Consider the following 18,015-nt stretch of genomic DNA (forward strand, 5'->3'; position numbering starts at 1 on the left):
GAGAGAGCTGGGGACCTAGACCGGGGGCCGGAATTGGGGACGGCCGAGCTCTGAGGCTTCCCCCCGGTGCCGGCCTCCGCCCTCGTCCTGTGCAGACGGGCCGGCCATCTGCCTGCTGGGTCTTCGGAGTGAGCTGGGCGGCCTCGGTGCCCTCGCCTGTGAGATGGTCCCAGGGTTGTCCAGGGAACAGCGTTGCCGGAGGCCTATGGGAGGCAGCGGGGACGTGCACGGCCGTGTGAAGCAGGGCGATGGCCTGAAGGACCAACCGGGAGTCCCGAAAAGCTGACCGTGGGTGAGGTTGTTGAGCAGAGCAGAGCCCCTGCCCTCGGCTGACTTCCGCCAAGGGTTGTGTGACGGGCCCCTTGGCTTTCGTTGCAGACGGTTGAGCAAGATACGGCTGGGTGAGTTTGCAGATCTGATTGGCCTTATTCGGCAATTCCCGAGCGGGACAGCGTCCCATCCCGCCAGTGGCCAGGAGCTCTGAGGCGCTGTAGAAAACGGGAGGCTCTCGTAGACCTAAGTGGGCCAGAAAAAGGAAGGTTTCTAGCAAAGGGTGGCGGCTTTTCAAGCGAGGTCACCTTCCTCTAGCGAGAGACAGGCGTCTGTCAGCCAGATAACCTCACTAGTGCTAACCAGGTAGTTCTAGATGACTAGTTAAATTAGGTCCCGTTCCCGGGAGGGGCTGAAACCGCAGTTAGCTTAGGTATGAAGCCTTGGATCGCTGACAAAGGTTTAGCACAAGTGACTCCCATTTGGGGCCTTTTGTTCCTTTTTTAACGTTGCTGAAACTTTACAACAGCAGTGTCCGTAGTGTACTTGAGGCCTGTAGTCGGGGACAGACTGCTGAGGCCTCACGGCCTGGAAGTGGAGGAGCCAAGGCTGAACCTAGACATCAGCGCGACCAACCTGCAGACCCTCAACCAGGTGGCTTTTGCACCCTGAGAAGTGGGCCAACGGGACCACCCTCTGTCCATGCCCTTGGGAGTCACCCAAACCTTGAGGACGCTCCCTTTTGTCACTGCTGTTCGCTCAAGATACTGGTGACCCTGGAGGGCGGGGCCGGGTGCTTCCCAGTCTCCCCTCCTGACTGGGGCAGAACTGGCTGGCCTCTGGAGCCTGTTACACGAGGGACAGAAGAGCCTCAGGCAGAGCCGGGAAGAAGAGAAGCAGTGGGAGGGGAGGGGCCTGGAAGCCGGAACTGGAAGGAGGGCGGGAGAAATGTGCCAGGACCCCAGGAGAACCACCCGCCCGCGCGGCTTGATCCATTCGGTTCAACAAGAATCCGTCAAACACCCGCTGGCTCCAGGCGCTGAGGATCTAGCATTAAACAGAAGAGGTAGACATCCTCGCCCTCCTCGAACTCCCCTTCCAGTGCAGGAGAGAGACCATAAACAGAGTAAACGTTCACACCGTGTTCGAAGTGATGCAGGCTACTGGGAAAAACCAAAACTGAGAAAGGGTCTAAGAGGTGGGGACAACTTTACACAAGGGGCAGGGTAGGCCTTACTGAGCAGGTGACTGGAAGGAAGTGAGGGAAGAGCATCCAGGCAGACGGCGCAGGGCGTGCAAGGGACCCGCGGTGGGAGGGAACCTGCAGCGGAGTGTGGCTTTGAGGAGTAGGCAGGCATCAGAGAGGTAACAGGTGGCCACAAAAAGGGCTTGGAATTTCAACTGAGATAAGGCCGTGGAAGGGTTTTAAGACAGGCTCAGCCCCCACATGAGCTTCTTTGCTGTTCTTGCTAGCTTCCCTCCGGAGGCAGGAAGGCATTCTGCCTTCCGTCCCCAAAACCACATTGGCATCTCTGTCATCTTTGCCCAGGACGGGCAGCAGCCCTGTTCTTCCACTTGATTCTCCTGTCCCTGACCCCCACTCTAGGCTGTGGAATCTTCATGGGGAAAACCTGGCCCTGACCAGTCTGTCTCCCTGTGCATCGTTCATTGTCCAGGTATCTGAGCTCCGAGGCCGCCACACAGGGTGTGCACATGCTAAGGTAGCCGGTGGGAGCGAAAGCGCCACGCGGTGTGTCCTAGCACCCAGAGCTGGGCTCTCAGAGGGTCAACAGTGATGTGGGAGGCCTATGCAGCACCTCCAGAAGGGGGTCGGCTTTCGTCCTCGGGACCCCCACCTGTCACTTGTGTCCCTAGCCTTGAAGTGGGACTGTATTTCCATCATTAGCCCCAGTGTCTAGAAAATTGGGCGTTCCCAGGTCTCAAAAAGCTTGTGGTCTGGGATGGAGCACCTGGGTGGCTCAGTCACTGAAGCATCCCGACTCTCAGTTTCGGCTCAGGTCATGATCTCATGGTTTCATGAGTTCAAGTCCCGCATCAGGCTCTGCGCTGACAGTGCAGAGCGTGTTTGGAATTCTCCCTCTCTCCCTCTCTTTCTTTCTGCCCCTTCCCCTGCTCATGCTGCCTCTGTCGCTCAGAATAAGTCAACGAACCTTAAAAAAGAAAACAAAGCTTGTGGTCTGGGAGCATAATTAAGGCGCTGGAACCATGGGCCCAGAGGTACAGTGTTCACAGCACAGGGAGGGCCTGCAGCTGTGCAGACTGTGTGGCCACTTCTCGCGGCCTTTCCCCGACTCCCACAGCCACCCACCAGCAGCATCAGGATGTCTGGTCCCCAAGAGGAGGGGCTCACTGGCGGATTCGGTCATCACAGTATCCCTTGCCTGACTGTCTCTTTTATTTTCAAGTCAGGTGCTTTAACAAGAGTATCTGGGAAACACAGTGGGAGCATTTTTATTTTATTTATTTACTTTTTAAAGTAAGGCTCCACACCCAACATGGGGCTCAAGCTCGTGACCCTGAGATCAAGAGTCGGATGCTGTACCGACCTAGCCAGCCAGGTGCCCCGATACGTTATTATTTACTAAAGCCCATAATTCGGATTTTCTTAGTTTTTCTTGGTGTCCTTTTTTGGTGCCAGGATTCCATCAAGGGCACCGCATCACATGAAGTTGTGCACCTCACTTTCTTCTGAAGGTGCAGTATTGAGAGGAGGCTAAAGCAGCACAAAACTGCCGACCTTTTCCTTGGCTTTAAGTCTGAGTAAACGCTAGGGCTGGGGCTGCATTTGGGTTTTGGTGTTCTGCCTGACAGGTGTCAGCTGAGTGGGGCTCTTGGGTCCTTTGCAAAAGGAAGGGCACTGAGGAGAAGCCCCACACCCCAGACTGTCCCCTCTCAGAACCGCCCCTCAGGCTGGGGGTGATGGGGAGTTATGGTTTAATGGGTTGCAGATTTCTGTTTGGGATGATGGAGACATTCTGGACATGGATGGTGGTGAGTGAGGGCTGCACAAATTTACAGATTTCCTTAGTGCCCCTGATTGCACACTTAAAAATGGTTCAAATGGTAAGTTTTATGTATTTTCACCACAATTGGTTTTATTTCTTTTTAACGTTTATTTGAGAGAGCGTGTGTGCATGCACAGGGGAGGCGCAGAGAAAGAGGAAGAGTGAGAATCCCAAGCAGGCTCTGGGCTGTCCGTGAAGAGCCCAGTGCGGGGCTTGATCCCACGACCTCAGGATCACGACCTGAGCCGCTATCAAGAGGCGGATGCTTAAGCCACCGAGCCACCCAGGCACCCCCACGATTTGTTTTAAAGCTGAAGAAACAAAGATGCAATTTAAACAAGACTTCTGATCCTTGCTTTTCAGTAAAGGAAACCTGTGTATTTCACCACAAAATGAAACTGTCCCTCGAAGGCCTTCTGTTCCCCAAGTCGGCTTCCTCCACAGACCTGGGACCTGCCATCGGTGCAGATGGGGCTCCGGCACCGTCACCTTTACTGTTACCGCTAATGGTGTCAGTAGGACAGCCTGTGATTGATCACTCCCTGTGCTGGCAGCCTTGCCACTTGACCTCACACAGCCCCAGAGGTGGTTCTGCTCACGGGCCTCATTTAAAGAAGGACACCTCAGCACAGAGAGATTAAGGGACTCACCCGTGGTCACACAGCTGGTGGCAGCAGTGCCAGGATTCTACGTGAGCCGGGCCTTTCTCGCCACCCACTGCAGGGCCAGCAAGGCAGCCCAAACTGCAAAGCCATCCTCATAACAGATGTGTCCTTCGACAAGCCGGGGGTATGGGGGAGGGGGGCAGAGTGAGGCTGATGTGTGGCTGCAGAATACTCCCTCTGGTCAAAATAAGGACTGGCAAAAGGGACTGGTCGCCTTCCTTAAAAGCAAAACGAACAATGGGGTGCCTGGGTGGCTCAGTCAACTGAGCTTCCGAGGTCAGCTCAGGTTGTGATCTCAAGGTTTGGCTCAGAGCCTGGAGCCTGCTTTGATTCTGTGACTCCCTCTCTCTGCTCCTCCCCCATTGCGCTGGCTCTCTCAAAAATAAACAAACATTTTTAAAAACCCTGCAATAACGGCCATGTTTATCAAACACGTGGCTCCGGGTTCTAGATAGTGCTCTCCAAGTATCCCCATAGATCTCTAGCCCCTTGGGGGCTGGGTATTGATGTTCCACCAAAAGAGGCCCAAAGCCAAGTAGCTTGGGAAATGTTGCACCTGCGCCTGTCCCCAAAGATTCAAAGGACTTCCTAGAGGCTCTGAAAAGTCCTGTCATGAAGAAACAGGTTAAGCTTTGTCTAGTCCAGAGATTCCTGAACTTAGTTGACCCCCGCCACCCATTTCGATGAGACCCATTGACAGGGGTGCCTGGCTGCCTCAGTCTGTAGAGCGTAGAGCATGCAACTCTTGGTCTCAGGGTGGTGAGTTCAAGCCCCACACTGGACGTGGCACCTACTTGAAAAACAAACATTGACAGCCTCCAAGTTGCTATGCACAGACAGCTCCCTGTGCCTTGATGGGTGATGTGCCTCTTAGTATAGGGTCTTGCTTTTGTCTTCACTCTAGGTGAGGAATGGAAGTGCAGGGTCGTCTACATACTCAATTTAGAGATAAATACTAGGGGGGTGCCTGGGTGGCTCAGTTGGTTAAGCGTCTGACTTCGGCTCAGGTTGTGATCTCGCGGTTCGTGAGTTCAAGCCCCGCATCAGGCTCTGTGCTGACAGCTCAGAGCCTGGAGCCTGTTTCAGATTCTGTGTCTCCCCACCCCACCCCCCGCCCCTCTCCCACTCATACTCTGTCTCTCTCTCTAACATAAATAAACATTACGAAACAAAAAAAGAAGATAAATACTAGGGACTTCTGGCTGGCTCAGTTGGGAGAGCATGTGACTCTTGGTCTCAGGGTTGTGAGTTTGAGCCTCACACTGGGTGTAGAGATTACTTAAAACCTTCATTCATTCGGGGCGCCTGGGTGGTGCAGTCGGTTAAGCGTCTGACTTCAGCCAGGTCACGATCTCGCGGTCCGTGAGTTCGAGCCCCGCGTCGGGCTCTGGGCTGATGGCTCGGAGCCTGGAGCCTGTTTCCGATTCTGTGTCTCCCTCTCTCTCTGCCCCTCCCCCGTTCATGCTGTCTCTCTCTGTCCCAAAAAATAAATAAATGTTGAAAAAAAAAATTAAAAAAAAAAAAAACCTTCATTCATTCATACATACATACATACATACATACATACTAGAGTGTTCAATATAGAGAAACAGCAATTGATGTCAAACTTAAATCCTGACTGGCAATGCCAGGAAATGCCAGCATCTACTGTGATAAAATAACATTTTCTGATAAACCATTTTAGGTCCTGTCACTTTCAGGGTGCAGAAGGGTTTTGTCTTGTCCATAAAAATGTTGACGTGTTCCCCTCCACCCATGGCGAAAGTGAGCATTGCACGAAGTTAAGCAAAGTCCTAACCTAACAGGACAGTAGGTGTCCTGTGCTTTACATCTCACCAGACCCAGCGCATTCTGCTGGAAATTTCGGGTGGTCTCTGTAAAATGTTTACATTTATTCTTTGGAGTAAAGTCGGAGGTTCTTTCTTAAAAGTGAACACTAGTGGGGCACCTGCGTGGCTCAGTCAGTTAAGCATCTGACTCTTGATTTCACCTCAGGTCATGGTCTTGCTCTGATGGGATCGAGTCCCACATCGGGCTCTGTGCTGACAGCACAGAGCCTGCTTGAGATTCTCTGTCTCTCTCTCTGCCCCTCCCCTGCTCATGTGCACACTCTCTCAAAATAAACTAAAAAAACCCAAAGTGAACACTTATATGCTTGAACTGAGCAGGTTTTTGGATGGATGTGTGTGGTTGTGTTCGACCAGCAATAGGCTTCTCTCAGCAGGAAGGAAGGAGATTCAGCCTCTGCCCATCCCGCAATCCTAGAATGAAAGATCTTACGGAAATAAATGAAACTGAATAAATAGGCACCTGAGCCTCTTCAGTTTCTGGCTTAGCACTGCCCTGCCTGGCAAGGAGGGAAAGTTGTCTAGGGCAGCAGGCAGCTGCTGAACCGGACATGGAGAGGACCAGGACCAGGAGCCCTCGAGTTTTGGGAGCATCTGGGGCTGGGACCTGCAATTATGCTGAGCAGCCGCTAGGTGTCAGGACGCCCCTGATTTGTGCTCCCTCTGGCAGGCAGGCTGACTGTGTCCTGTTTCTGGGCAGATGCTCAGAGATCCCTGAGCACCCTCTGAGATCGCCGTTTGCACCAAGATCACCATTTATAGATGGAAAATTGAAGCTCAGAGCAGGCACTGGTCAACAGATCCCCCGTGCTTGGTGCTACACTGGGGACAGGAGAAATGACAGAACAGGACCCAGCCCACGCACTTCTGGTGGTTATAAATCTCTAGGCACAGGAGCACCTGGGTGGCTCAGTCGGTTCAGCATCTGACTCTTGATTTCAGCTCAGGTCATGATCTCACAGTTCGGGCCCCAGGTCGGGCCCCATGCTGGCTCTCTCTCAAAATAAATAATTAAAAAAAAAAAGTCTCTAGGCACAAGCAGTATCCGAGTTTGAACCCCTGCTTCACATCTTGGTACCTATGAGATCTTAAGCAAGTTACCTCTGCCTCAGCCTGCTATCTTCACATCTTCAGACCAGTAGTAATAACCTATCCCGTCAGTGCTGTGAGTGTGGCCATTAGAACAGGCCAGCTCGTCATGGTGGTGGCACAGCCCCAGTCATCACAGGCATGACTCTCCAGCCACGGACTCAGGTGTGTGGACAGTGCCACTGCCTCCATTTTCTGTGACAGCCTGATTTCTGCCCCAAGCGCCCATTCCACGATTCCATGGGCACTATCACGGCCATCAGTTTCAGATCTTGCCCCCTTCCTACGTCAGGACTCCTGCAGGGTTAGGGCCCTGTGGGGGGAGCCTGCTGCCACTGGTTATCTTCCCATACCGGTTATTGCAGCCCCCCAGTCCCACGCCTCGGCGCTGTCCCCAGCCTCACCGGGCATGTGACCCTCTTGGGCCAGCCTGCCTGGTATCCTGTCACCTGGGTGCCGGACCCCTCCTGCATTGCTCTCTGGCGACTGGAGGCAGTCGCCAGCCTCTCTGGCGACTGGAGACCCCCTCACCTACCTCTGCTCACCCCAGACCAGGGTGGTCTCCCTGTGGTCCAAGATGCTTCATCAACCCGGCTTCTCCAGGACACTGGCCCAGAAGGGACACATCAGTTCTGCCTTCCTCCTCCACCCCCCTTTGTTGTCTGAAGGGCTTGGGCTCTGGGGGGTGAGGGGAAACAAAGTCCAAAAGACCCACAGGCACCTTCTGCTTCCATCCTGGGACTATAGGTCCGGGGCCAGCTCCTCCTTGAATGGAGACAAGGAACGGCAAGGTGGGAAGGGGGGTTGGAAATGTCATTGTAGGCAGCCCCTGCTCCGCATGGTTCCAACATGCAGAAACTTTAGTTACCATGGTCTAGGAAAACACCATCAGTCCCTCAACAACAGAGTTCAAGTGTCAGTGACCCTGTGTATTAACTGAGTCGCCGCACCGGGTAGAGACTGCCTGAGCTCGCCCGCCAGCCTGCAAATCACTACGTAAACAACAGCCGCGCCTCCTGATCAGTGACCATCTGGCGCTTCTTCCCAAGCCCGTGGGTGACCGGTCACCGCGTGTTACTCAGCGCCCGCACACCAGCCAGGTCGGGAGCCGTGCCACCTTCCCTGATGGACACACTGGCTACTCTGCGGAAGCGCGTCACCGAAGCCGGGAGTCGACCGACAGAGGTGAGAAAGTGGCAAGGACGGGAGGTGGGGACACTGGAGGCAAATCCAGGTGCAGCAGCGACGGGGCCAGAAGAAAGAGCTGCGGCCAGAGGGGCCTGGTGAGGCCGACTTGATGAGAAGGACGATGTCCCCCGGAAGTGACGCTGGCCACGCCCCCACGCCGACAGAGCCCTCGACACGTTTCGCGTCGCCCCGAGTGCGAGTGCGAAGGCCGCGCTGGAAGCTCATTGCGACGCGGAACAGACAGCGACAACCGACAGAGGTCCAGAAAGGATGCTCGCAGCACGTCCTAAGTCACAGCGGAAGAGGCGAACACTGTTCATACTGTTCCTGGTAAGTATCTCCTCTAAGTCGTGGTTAAATACACATAGTTTATTTATTTGCTTTCTATTTTTTTAATGTTTTATTTTATTTTTTTGAGAGGCAGAATGAGAGTGCAAGCAGGGAGGGGCAGAGAGAGAAGGAGACACAGAATCCGAAGCAGGCTTCAGGCTCCCAGCCGTCAGCACAGAGCCCGATGCGGGGCTCGAAGCCCCAAACGCAAGGTCATGACCTGAGCCGAAGTCAGAGCCACCCAGGCGCCCCAAATACACATAGTTTAAAATCTACGACCTTGACCACTTCCAAGTGCATGGTTCTGTGGCATCAGGTGCTGTACAAGCAGGGACGGCTCCGTGAACTTGTGTGTGGTCACCGTCGCAGAGATGCTCATCTCCTCGAGGCCGTTCTGATTTGAGTATCTGTGCTGCTTTCGAACAAAGAAAGAAGCTCGTTCATTCTTGATGCTTCTGAAAGTTAGAGTGTCCCCAGCAAAGATTAGCTTTGCCGTTTCTATTTGCCTGCATAGTTCTAACCAGTGGGAAAGTTTCTCATGTTTGGGAGATCATGGAAGTCACACTTTTCCCACTGATTTTTCTCTCCCCATGTCCACTTAAACAGTGTTATTGAGGGGTGCCTAAGGGGCTCGGTCGGTTAAGTGCCCAACTTCGGCTCAGGTCATGGTCTCACGGTTTGTGAGTTCGAGCGCCACGTTGGGCTCTGTGCTGACAGCCTAGAGCCTGGAGCCTGCTTCGGATATGTCTGTCTGTCTCTCTGCCCCTTGCCTGCTCACACTCTCTGTCTCTCAAAAATGAATAAACGTTAAAAAAATTTTTTTGAAAATGTTATTGGGATGCCTAGGTGGCTCAGTTGGTTCAGTGTCCGACTCTTGATTTCCACTCAGGTCATGATCTCACGGTTCATGAGATTGAGCCCTGGTCAGGCTCTGTGCTGACAGCACACAGCCTGCTTGGGATCCTCTCTCTCTCTCTGCACCCCCCCCCCAAATAAATAAATAAACTTTTAAAGAAATAAAATAAAAGCAGTTTTTATTGAGATAAAATTCACATAACGTCAATTCACCAAAATTCGGTGGTTTCTAGTGGATTCACAATACCCTACAATTGTCAAGATTGCTTTGCAGGATTTCCACTTGCAGAATCACCTTTACTGCCCCATGCCTCCCTCCCGGCTCCTGGTGGCTGTTGGCAACCTTTTGCGCCCTTGCTTGTAGAGCCATCACTCCAATCTCCACCTCCGTCCTCACATGGCGCTCTCCCTGTGTGGGTCATGTGTCTGGGTCCATGTTTCCCTCTTCTTGTAAGGACACCAGTCACTGGATTTAGGGCCCACTCTCATCCAGAATGACCTCATCTCAACTTGATGACATCTGCAAAGGCCCAATATCCAAGCAAGGTCACATTCACAAGCACCAGACATTAGGACTTCAACACGTCTTTTGGGAAGCACACTTCAACCCACAACAGGTGGCCTCCCAAATCCCCAGATAGCCCATCAAGTGACTCTTCGTGAGGATGCATCTAGAACTTTGCATTTGTGCCCCCTCTTCTCAAAGTCTTGAGGAAACGAAGGGATGCATCACGGCTCCATTTCGATCATGAGACAAACTGCAAAGGCCTGAATTAGACTGGGGATTGACGTGTGGGTGTGACACGTGGGCACTTAGTGTACATTTGTAATATCACAGAAATCAGCTGTGACAGTTTCTTTACAATTAGGCTTTGATGTGCGTATAACTTAGTTGCTGAGTGATATTTTTTTTTTTTAAATTTCTGCCCTTTTAGAATCACCTGGTAATTCATCTGGAGTGAATAGAAGTACTCTGTTTACTTACTTATGCCCCAGATGTTTATTCCACACCCATAGCAAGCAAGACACAGTTCTAAGCACAGACACACTAAGATTTGCCATTACCAAGAGAAAACCCTTGACCTCATGGAATCACATTCTAATTAGGGGCACAGACCATGAGTGAGGAGCACAAATAGTACTGTGCAGAGAAGCATGCCCTGAAGAAAATAAAGGGGCGAGTGGTGGGGAAGGTGGTCAAAGAAGGCCCTTCTGAAGGGTCATGCTTGAGCAGAAGGCTGATGAAGAGAAGGAGTGAGCCCTTTAAGACTCTGGAGGAAGAGCATTCTAGGACAAGGGAAAGACCCTCAGGCCGAGGCATGCCTGGTGTCATCAGGGACAACGGAAGGTCAGCACACCAAGGCGGCCAGAGGGATGAGTCTGAAGGGCAGGCCAAGGACCAGATCACTCAGAGCCTAAGTGGGCAAGCCAAGGACGGTTCTCCCTCTAAGCGGGATGTGAAGCCACAGAGAACCGGCCACTCTGACCTATGTTTATAAAGATGTTCCCCAAGGGCCTGCAGGCAGCTCTTCAGCTGCCCAGGGGAGGGCCAGAGGGGTTTGACCGAGAGCCCATAGCGCCACAGTGCAGCAGGAAGGAAGAGGTCAGATTTGGGAGATGATTTGGGGAGAATGGCAGAGTTGGCTGTCGGGCCGGATGGAGACATGCGGGAATATGAGAGGCACCAAGGGACACTCTGGGCAGAGGGGTGAGGGAGCGGTGTTTGCTGAGATAAGGGGCTTTGGGGAAGGAAGAATTCCGTTCTGGACAAAGAACAGGTAGGAAAGTAGAAACACATAGCAAGATAGTGACTTAATCCAGCCATGTCGATAATCACCCCAAAGGAAGAACAGAGATTAGCCAATAGGGTTTTTAAAAAGCAAAAACCAGGGGCGCCTGGGTGGCTCAGTCGGTTGGGTGTCTGACTTCGGCTCAGGTCATGATCTTGCAGTCTATGAGTTTGAATCCTGCATGGGGCTCTGTGCTGACAGCTCAGAGCCTGGAGCCTGCTTCAGATTCTGTCTCTGTCTCTCTCTGCCCCTCCCCTGCTCTTACTGTGTCTCTCTTAAAAGTAAAATAAAAACATAAAAAATTAAACAGCTATGTGCTTCCTATAAGAAACCCACTTTTTTTTTTTTAATGTTTATTTTTGAGAGACAGAGAGAGAGAGAGCGTGAGTGGGAGAGGGGCAGAGAGAGAGGGGGACAGAGAATCCGAAGTGGGCTCTTTGGTGGAAGAGTGAGCCCGATATGGGGGCTTGAACCATGAGATCACTGAGGAGCCGTGAACTGTGAGATCATGACCTGAGCCCAAATCAGACGTTCGATGGATTGAGCCACCGAGGTGCCCCAAGAAACCCACTTTAAATGCAAAGGCTCCAATAGGTTAAAAGTAAGGGATGGGAAAAAACAGGTGATGTCAACACTGACCAAAGGAAAGCCAAAGTGGCTATGCTAAAGTCAAAGTAAATTACAGGGTAGGTAGCACTTCTAGGATTAGAGGGACATTTCAAAATGATAAAGGGGTCAGTTCATGAAAAGGACCCAACAATGCTAGATGTTCATGCATGTAATAACAGAGCTTCAAATTCATGAAGCAAAAAACAGATTGAGCGGCAAGAAGAAAGACAAAAGCACAATTGTAATCCGACATTTCAGCACCTCTCTTAGGAATGGGTAGAACAACTACGTAGAAAATCAGTAAGGGAACACCTGGGTGGCTCGGTTGGTTGAGCGTCCGACTTTGGCTCAGGTCGTGATCTCATGGTTCATGGGTTCAAGCCCCACGTCGGGCTCTGTGCTGACAGCTCGGAGCTGGATCCTGCTTCGGATTCTGTGTCTCCCCCTCTCTCTACCTTTCCCCACTCGCTCTCTCCCTCTCTCTATCAAAAATAAATAATCATTTAAAAATGTTAAAAAGAGGGGCACCTGGGTGGCTCAGTCGGTTGAACGTCCGACTTCAGCTCAGGTCATGATGTCAGTTTGTGGGCTCGAGCCCCACATCAGGCTCTGTGCTGACCACTTACTTGCTCAGAGCCTGGAGCCTGCTTCAGATTCTGTGTCTCCTTCTCTCTCTGCCCCTCCCTGACTCATGCTTTGTCTCCCTCTGTTTCTCAAAAATAAATAAATGCAAAAAAATTTTTTTAATAAAAATTTAAAAAAGAAAAAATCAGTAAAGATGTAGAAGACCCAAACAACACTTTCAACCAACCTGGCCTAATTGATATTTCCTAGAACACGCCAACAGGAGCAAAATGGAGCTTCTAAGGTTAGGAGTTATCAGTGTATAGATGTGTTGAATGTTATGGGGTTAGGGGAGGTCACTTGGGGAGCTTTGTTAGGACACAAAAGCAGTCTGAAGACAGCATCGGGCCACTCCAACCTTTAGGGATGCGGAAGAGGAGAGGGGTCCAGCAAAGGAGACTGAGAAGGAGCCTAGTGTTGGAGGAGGGCCAGGTAAAGGAAACATTTAGAGGGGAGAGGGCCCTGCTGTATCAAAGCTGCCCAGCAGTCCAGCAAGATGAGAACCGAGGACTGATCACTGGATTTGGCCACGCGGAGGCCTTTGGTGACCTGGACAGCAGCACTTGCCCAGGGATGTCGGGGAGCTCTTGATCATTATGTCAAGGCAGGGTGAGCCGCAGCCCCACCCACGCTTATTTTCAAGGCATTTTGCTGGAGCCAAAAGATGGAGAGGTGCAGGCAGGCAACGTGGCAGGATTGTCTTTCTTTTTAAGGCAGGGATGCATTCGAGGAGGTTGGGCACCACTGGGAAGGATCAAGGCGGGAGAGGGCGAGCGTTTGGGAGCCAGAGAATTCAGAAGTGATATCCTTGAGAAGGGATGGGGTCCAGGGCGCGCAGGGAGCCATGGCCTTGGTCTGGGGACACAGGTCTTAGGTGAGGAAAGGGGTGGGGTACCTCTGGAGAAGAGCACCCAGGGGAGCATCAGGGGTCTCAGACGACCTCTAGGCAGGAGTGACCCCTAATCTGCCCTTAGACACAAAGTTCTCTAACCTTCCCAGTGGGCGGCGGGATGCAGGCCAGGCCACAGGCTGGATTCGCCTCTGGTCACTGCCATTACTCATTCTGTAGCAAAGGGCAAGTGACCCGGGTGACCTTGGGAATGTGAACCCGGTGGCGCCCCCAGGACCCGGGCGCGGGGACTGGGGAAGGGCCTCCTTGCGCGCGCGCGTGTCTACGCCTCCGCGCCACTAGGGGGCACCAAGAGACCGTTTGCTGGGTCTGGGCGCTGCCTACCCGCCCCCCCCCCCCCCCCCACCACGCCCCGGGACCGCAACTCAGCCGGCTCCCGGCCTCACCTTGAGGCCCCCTGGACCGAACCCGGGCGGAAAGGGGGCGGGTGCTGGGGCCAGCTCATCCAAAAGCGCCCTGTAGCCTCCCCCTCCCCGGTGAGCGAAGGGCGGTGCAGTCTGCGCTGGCCGCGGAACGGCGGGGCCCGCCTGGGTTAAAGCAGCTGGAAGGTCAAAATCCAAAATGTGCCCTGTGGACCGGCGGCTGCTGCCATCGCCAGCACCCGGTTCCCGGGGGTATGCGTTGGTCCCACAGCCATTAACCAAGCACCCACGTTGGGCCGGGCCCTGCTGCATTCCGAGCACATGGAACGAACGAACGAATGAATGAATGGGCAAGCCCTATATGGTATTTAGGGAGAGGAGGGGCGATCCCAGGCGCAGGGCCTGCAGGTACTGAGCCAGCGGGGCTTCCGCTGAGGGGCTCGGTGCCACCCCAGGGTCGGGAGAAGGAGAGAGGAGAGAGGCAGGGTAGGGATGGTACTGAGCCCCCAGCTGGGACTCGAGGAGCCACCCAGCGCAGTACTTTAAAGAGAGGGATGGGGAATGGACGCGATCTCCTCCGTGTAGACAGTTCATCCCCGATTTCTGATAAAATACAAGTCGCCTAGCAGCCACAGTCATCCCCCATCAACTTGGAACGAATTCTCTTTCCAACAGCTCCCCCGCCCTTCTGTGCCCACTGCCAATTGAAAGCAGCTTCTGCTGCAGTAGGACAGGGGGAAACTGAGCCGCCTAAGGGAGCAAGCGGTGGGAGAAGCCAGGCTTGGGGGGAGGACCCCCGCCGCCAATCCAAGGGCAGCTTGGAATTTGGTGGGGGCGGTGGGGGTGGGGCAGAGTCCGGTGCCAGCAGGCCAAAAGGGCATGGTTACAAGAAATCTCCTCCCCTTGCAGCCCTGGGGGCGGCCCAGGGGTTAAGGAATTTAGAGTGCTTAGCCCCCTGGGTACAGTAAGCACTCAATCAACATTGACCATTCTTATTACATATTAAACACTGCAAACATCTTTATAAAACAGAAATGCCAGCACTTTGGGTCAATGTATGAATCTTTGTTCAGAGTCTTTCAATTTCCATCCTCTTGGAAATAACAAACACTTTTAATTTTGAACCTAACTGCAAATCCGAAGCCCGCTGCTCCGTTGCCCTGGCTCGGGGCCAGGTTGCAGATGTTTGAGTGTCTCGGATGCCCAAGTGGCTGCGTCTCCTGGGGTCTTTTGAATGGTGCTGACTCACCATGCACGCTGCAAGCAGCCTCGCTCCGTCTGCCAGGTCGCTGCTGGATTTCTGGGTCTCAGGTGGTGTGTGGTCAATTCAGAGTTTGCTAACCTGCACCTAACAGATTTCCCTCTTCATTCCTGTTCCTACCCCAAAGGACATAGGGGTGGGGGTGCAGGTGCTCAGCAGAGTGCTTAGCATTGAGCGAGCATTCAGTGTTAGCTGTTGGTGACATTATTATTATTTGTTACCATTATGATCACAGAACAAACTCGTTGCAGTTAGTTGTTTTGTATTTTTCTTGGAAAGTTATCTATATCTGTGTGGGCATATCACACAAGGGTAGACTGATGGAGGGCAGGAGGATGGGGTACTGCTCTGTCCCCTCTTCCATGAGCTCCTCAGAGACAAGAATCATCTGATTAGTTTCCATGTTCCAGCAGCCTCTGGGGCTTGGCATTGGGTAATTGAGCAAGGATAAGCATATTGTATGTTTCCCAGTTTTCCAAAGATGATTTGGGGGAATCAAATCATCCTATCATCATCCTACCAATCAGGATTCAGCTCTGTGACTGTGCACTCGGATATAAAAATAACACCTTTGGCTTCCCTTCCTCCACCCAATTTAAGAAGCAAGTTATGAGTTTGAACTTTCAAAGGCCAATTAATGCTCCTTAAAAGAAACTGTCATCTCTAAACCAAGAGAGTGGGCAGCCTGGACTCTGGCCCTTGTCATCTCCGTGTAAGGGAGGAGATCCAGGTGGATGCGAGTTGGGGGGGAGCTTTAGCCGGCAGGCATCTCAGCCCCTGCCTTATGAGGACCCAGATGCTGAGGCCCATGGAATGACAGTGCCGCCCCGCTGCTAGCAGAGTAGCTCTGTTCTACATAGATGCTGTCACATAGGTCATCACAGCATCCTGGGGGGAATTATTTTGTTATTAGCAGCCAGAACCCATACCAGCTTGGCTTTATCCCATCGTTCGGATGTCATCTCCTGGCTTTACCTTACATTGCCTCTGCAGCCAGGGCTCCAGCCGCAACCTTCATTCAGGCTCCTCTGTCTTTGTAGAGGCTAGTTCCTCTGCGGGGAATATCCCCTTCCCAACCGCCCCTTTCCAGCCTAGCAATGTGGCACGCCCCTCGTCTCGTGCCCCTCTGAAAACGTTCTCCCTCTCTCCGTGCAGATCTAACAACACATATGTCATGACAGTATTTTAGCACTTAACACATTGTAGTCATTCATCCGTTCAACGCGAGGACATAGGTTAAATGCTTAGAGCAATGTCGATCACAGGCTAACTGCTCAAGAAAAAAAAAGTTAGCTCTCGTCATTAACACCATTTACTCAATATTTATGGAGTGTCTCAGGCTCTGTGCTGTTTGGCCACAGCACCGAACAAGAGAGATATAGTCCCTGACCACTCCATACCGCCCACGAGCCAAGCCAAGTTCCCATCTTCAGGGTCTGCGATGCGGGAAACGCGGGACGCGCCCAGCATGGGGACTACAGATCCCAGAAGGCTGCGCGGCGGCGTCGCCGGGGCCCGCCCGCGCGCATGCGCAACGTCGTGACGCCAGGGCGGCAGGCGGGCGCTAGTGGCTGAGGCGGCGGGTCGCGGGCGGGGCGGACCGGCGGGCGGCGGCCTTTAGGGCGGAGCCGGCGTCCGCTCCCCTCAGTCGGCCGCGGCTAGCGGACGGTCGGGTTCCGGTGCCCGTTTCTCTCGCTCGCCGGCTCGGCGCTCGCTGTCGTGTGGGGCTGCGGCCGCCTGCCCAGCGCTCCCTGCGGGTCCCGAGCGCGGCGCCATGTCAGAGCCGGGCGGCGGCGGCGGCGGCGAGGACGGCTCGGCCGGCCTGGAGGTGTCGGCCGTGCAGAACGTGGCCGACGTGTCGGTGCTGCAGAAGCACCTGCGCAAGCTGGTGCCTCTGCTGCTGGAGGATGGCGGCGAGGCGCCGGCCGCGCTCGAGGCGGCGCTGGAGGAGAAGAGCGCCCTGGAGCAGATGCGCAAGTTCCTGTCCGACCCGCAGGTCCACACGGTCCTGGTGGAGCGCTCCACGCTCAAAGGTGCGGGGCCGGGCGTTGGGGCCCGGGGGGGGGGGGGGCAGGGTCGGGGTCCGGGGGGAGGGTCGCGGCCGGGGCGGGAGCGGCCTCGGGGCTGCAGACGCCCCGCGGGATGGGGCCCAGAGGCCGCCCGGCGAGGCCGGCGCCACACCCCCTGCCAGGCGGGAGTGGCGGGGGTGCCCCCTTCCGGGTCGCGGGGAACGACGAGGGTGCTCCCTGTCTAGCCGTCACCCAAAACAATGGGATCGCTTTGTCTGCTCGGGCCTCAAGATGGCCGAGTTGGGTGGAGACAGCGTCTCCCGGGCTGAGCGCGGGCGGAGGCCGCATCCCGGCCTCCAATGTCACATGAGCTTTTCGGTTTCGATTTGTGGCCGCGCCAGGCCGGCCTCGGGAGGGATGTGTCAGGGGCAGACCCGTGGAGCCGTGCGCAGCCTGGGGGTAGGGGTCGGAGCTGGGGGGGGGGGGGGGTGGGGAGCCCTGGCGGGCGGGCGTCCCGGCCCTGCCCTGTCGGAGCCAGATGCTGAGGCCCACGCAGTGACAGGGCCGGCCCGGGCCCGGCGCGGAGCATCCCTGTCCAGGGTGGATGCGCGCTCCCAGGGCTGCCTCTCGGTCCGCACAGCGTCCCTGCCGCCTGGGCGTATTGCCCCATTTCACACGCCAGCAAACAGGCTCAGGCGAAGTGACGCGCCCAAAGTCACCAGCTGACTCCCCTGCCTGGGCTAGACTCAGCATCTCGGTGGCCAGGACACTGCTGGGTCTCTCTAATCACACCCTTGGGTCACTGTAATACTTAGGTGATCCTTAATGACCCTGTAACATTTGAGTCTAGTTTGCAGGTTTTGTTTAAAGAGAGACTCACTTGGGGACAGGGAGCAAGAGGCTTGCACATTCCAGCAGTCTCCTCAAATAGGGACCTTCCCAAAGGCGGCTAGGTTCCTCTTGAGAATCGAGCTTGTTTTCAGGGAGAGTTTCTGGACTCACTAGGACCCCTAAGATCTGGCGGCACAGTTTGGGTGTGGCGCCGCCCGTCTGGGAACTCGGGGGTGTCCGGGTACATTTAACCTTGGTACTGAGGGGCTGGCCACCGTGTGAAAATGTTTGCCTGGCGGCTCTGTATTGTCCCAAGACCCGCTGTCCGGGTCTGTCAAGAACAGAACTC

General features: G+C 54.2%; 1 protein-coding gene and 2 long non-coding RNA genes across 3 annotated transcripts in view; 2 read left to right on the forward strand and 1 right to left on the reverse strand.

The window, feature by feature from the left end:
• On the forward strand, positions 1-11,211 carry LOC121032304 (uncharacterized). The gene is made up of 3 exons (XR_005791206.1): positions 1-401; positions 7,947-8,415; positions 10,206-11,211. It is a non-coding gene; the product is annotated as an uncharacterized LOC121032304 (long non-coding RNA).
• Positions 9,433-13,877, reverse strand: LOC121032305 (uncharacterized). The gene is made up of 2 exons (XR_005791207.1): positions 13,590-13,877; positions 9,433-9,790 (listed from the first exon to the last, which is right to left on the reverse strand). It is a non-coding gene; the product is annotated as an uncharacterized LOC121032305 (long non-coding RNA).
• A 2,591-nt stretch (positions 13,878-16,468) lies between these two features.
• DYNC1H1 (dynein cytoplasmic 1 heavy chain 1) overlaps positions 16,469-18,015 on the forward strand; it is a 77,674-nt gene continuing 76,127 nt past the window's right edge. The window contains exon 1 of the mRNA XM_040478254.1: positions 16,469-16,859. Coding sequence (XP_040334188.1) covers positions 16,601-16,859 — 259 coding nt within the window. The 5' untranslated portion in view covers positions 16,469-16,600. The remainder of the gene's footprint in view (positions 16,860-18,015) is intronic.

Source organism: Herpailurus yagouaroundi, unplaced genomic scaffold, assembly GCF_014898765.1.
Source record: "Herpailurus yagouaroundi ecotype Mexico unplaced genomic scaffold, PumYag 141, whole genome shotgun sequence".
NCBI lineage: Eukaryota > Metazoa > Chordata > Mammalia > Carnivora > Felidae > Herpailurus > Herpailurus yagouaroundi.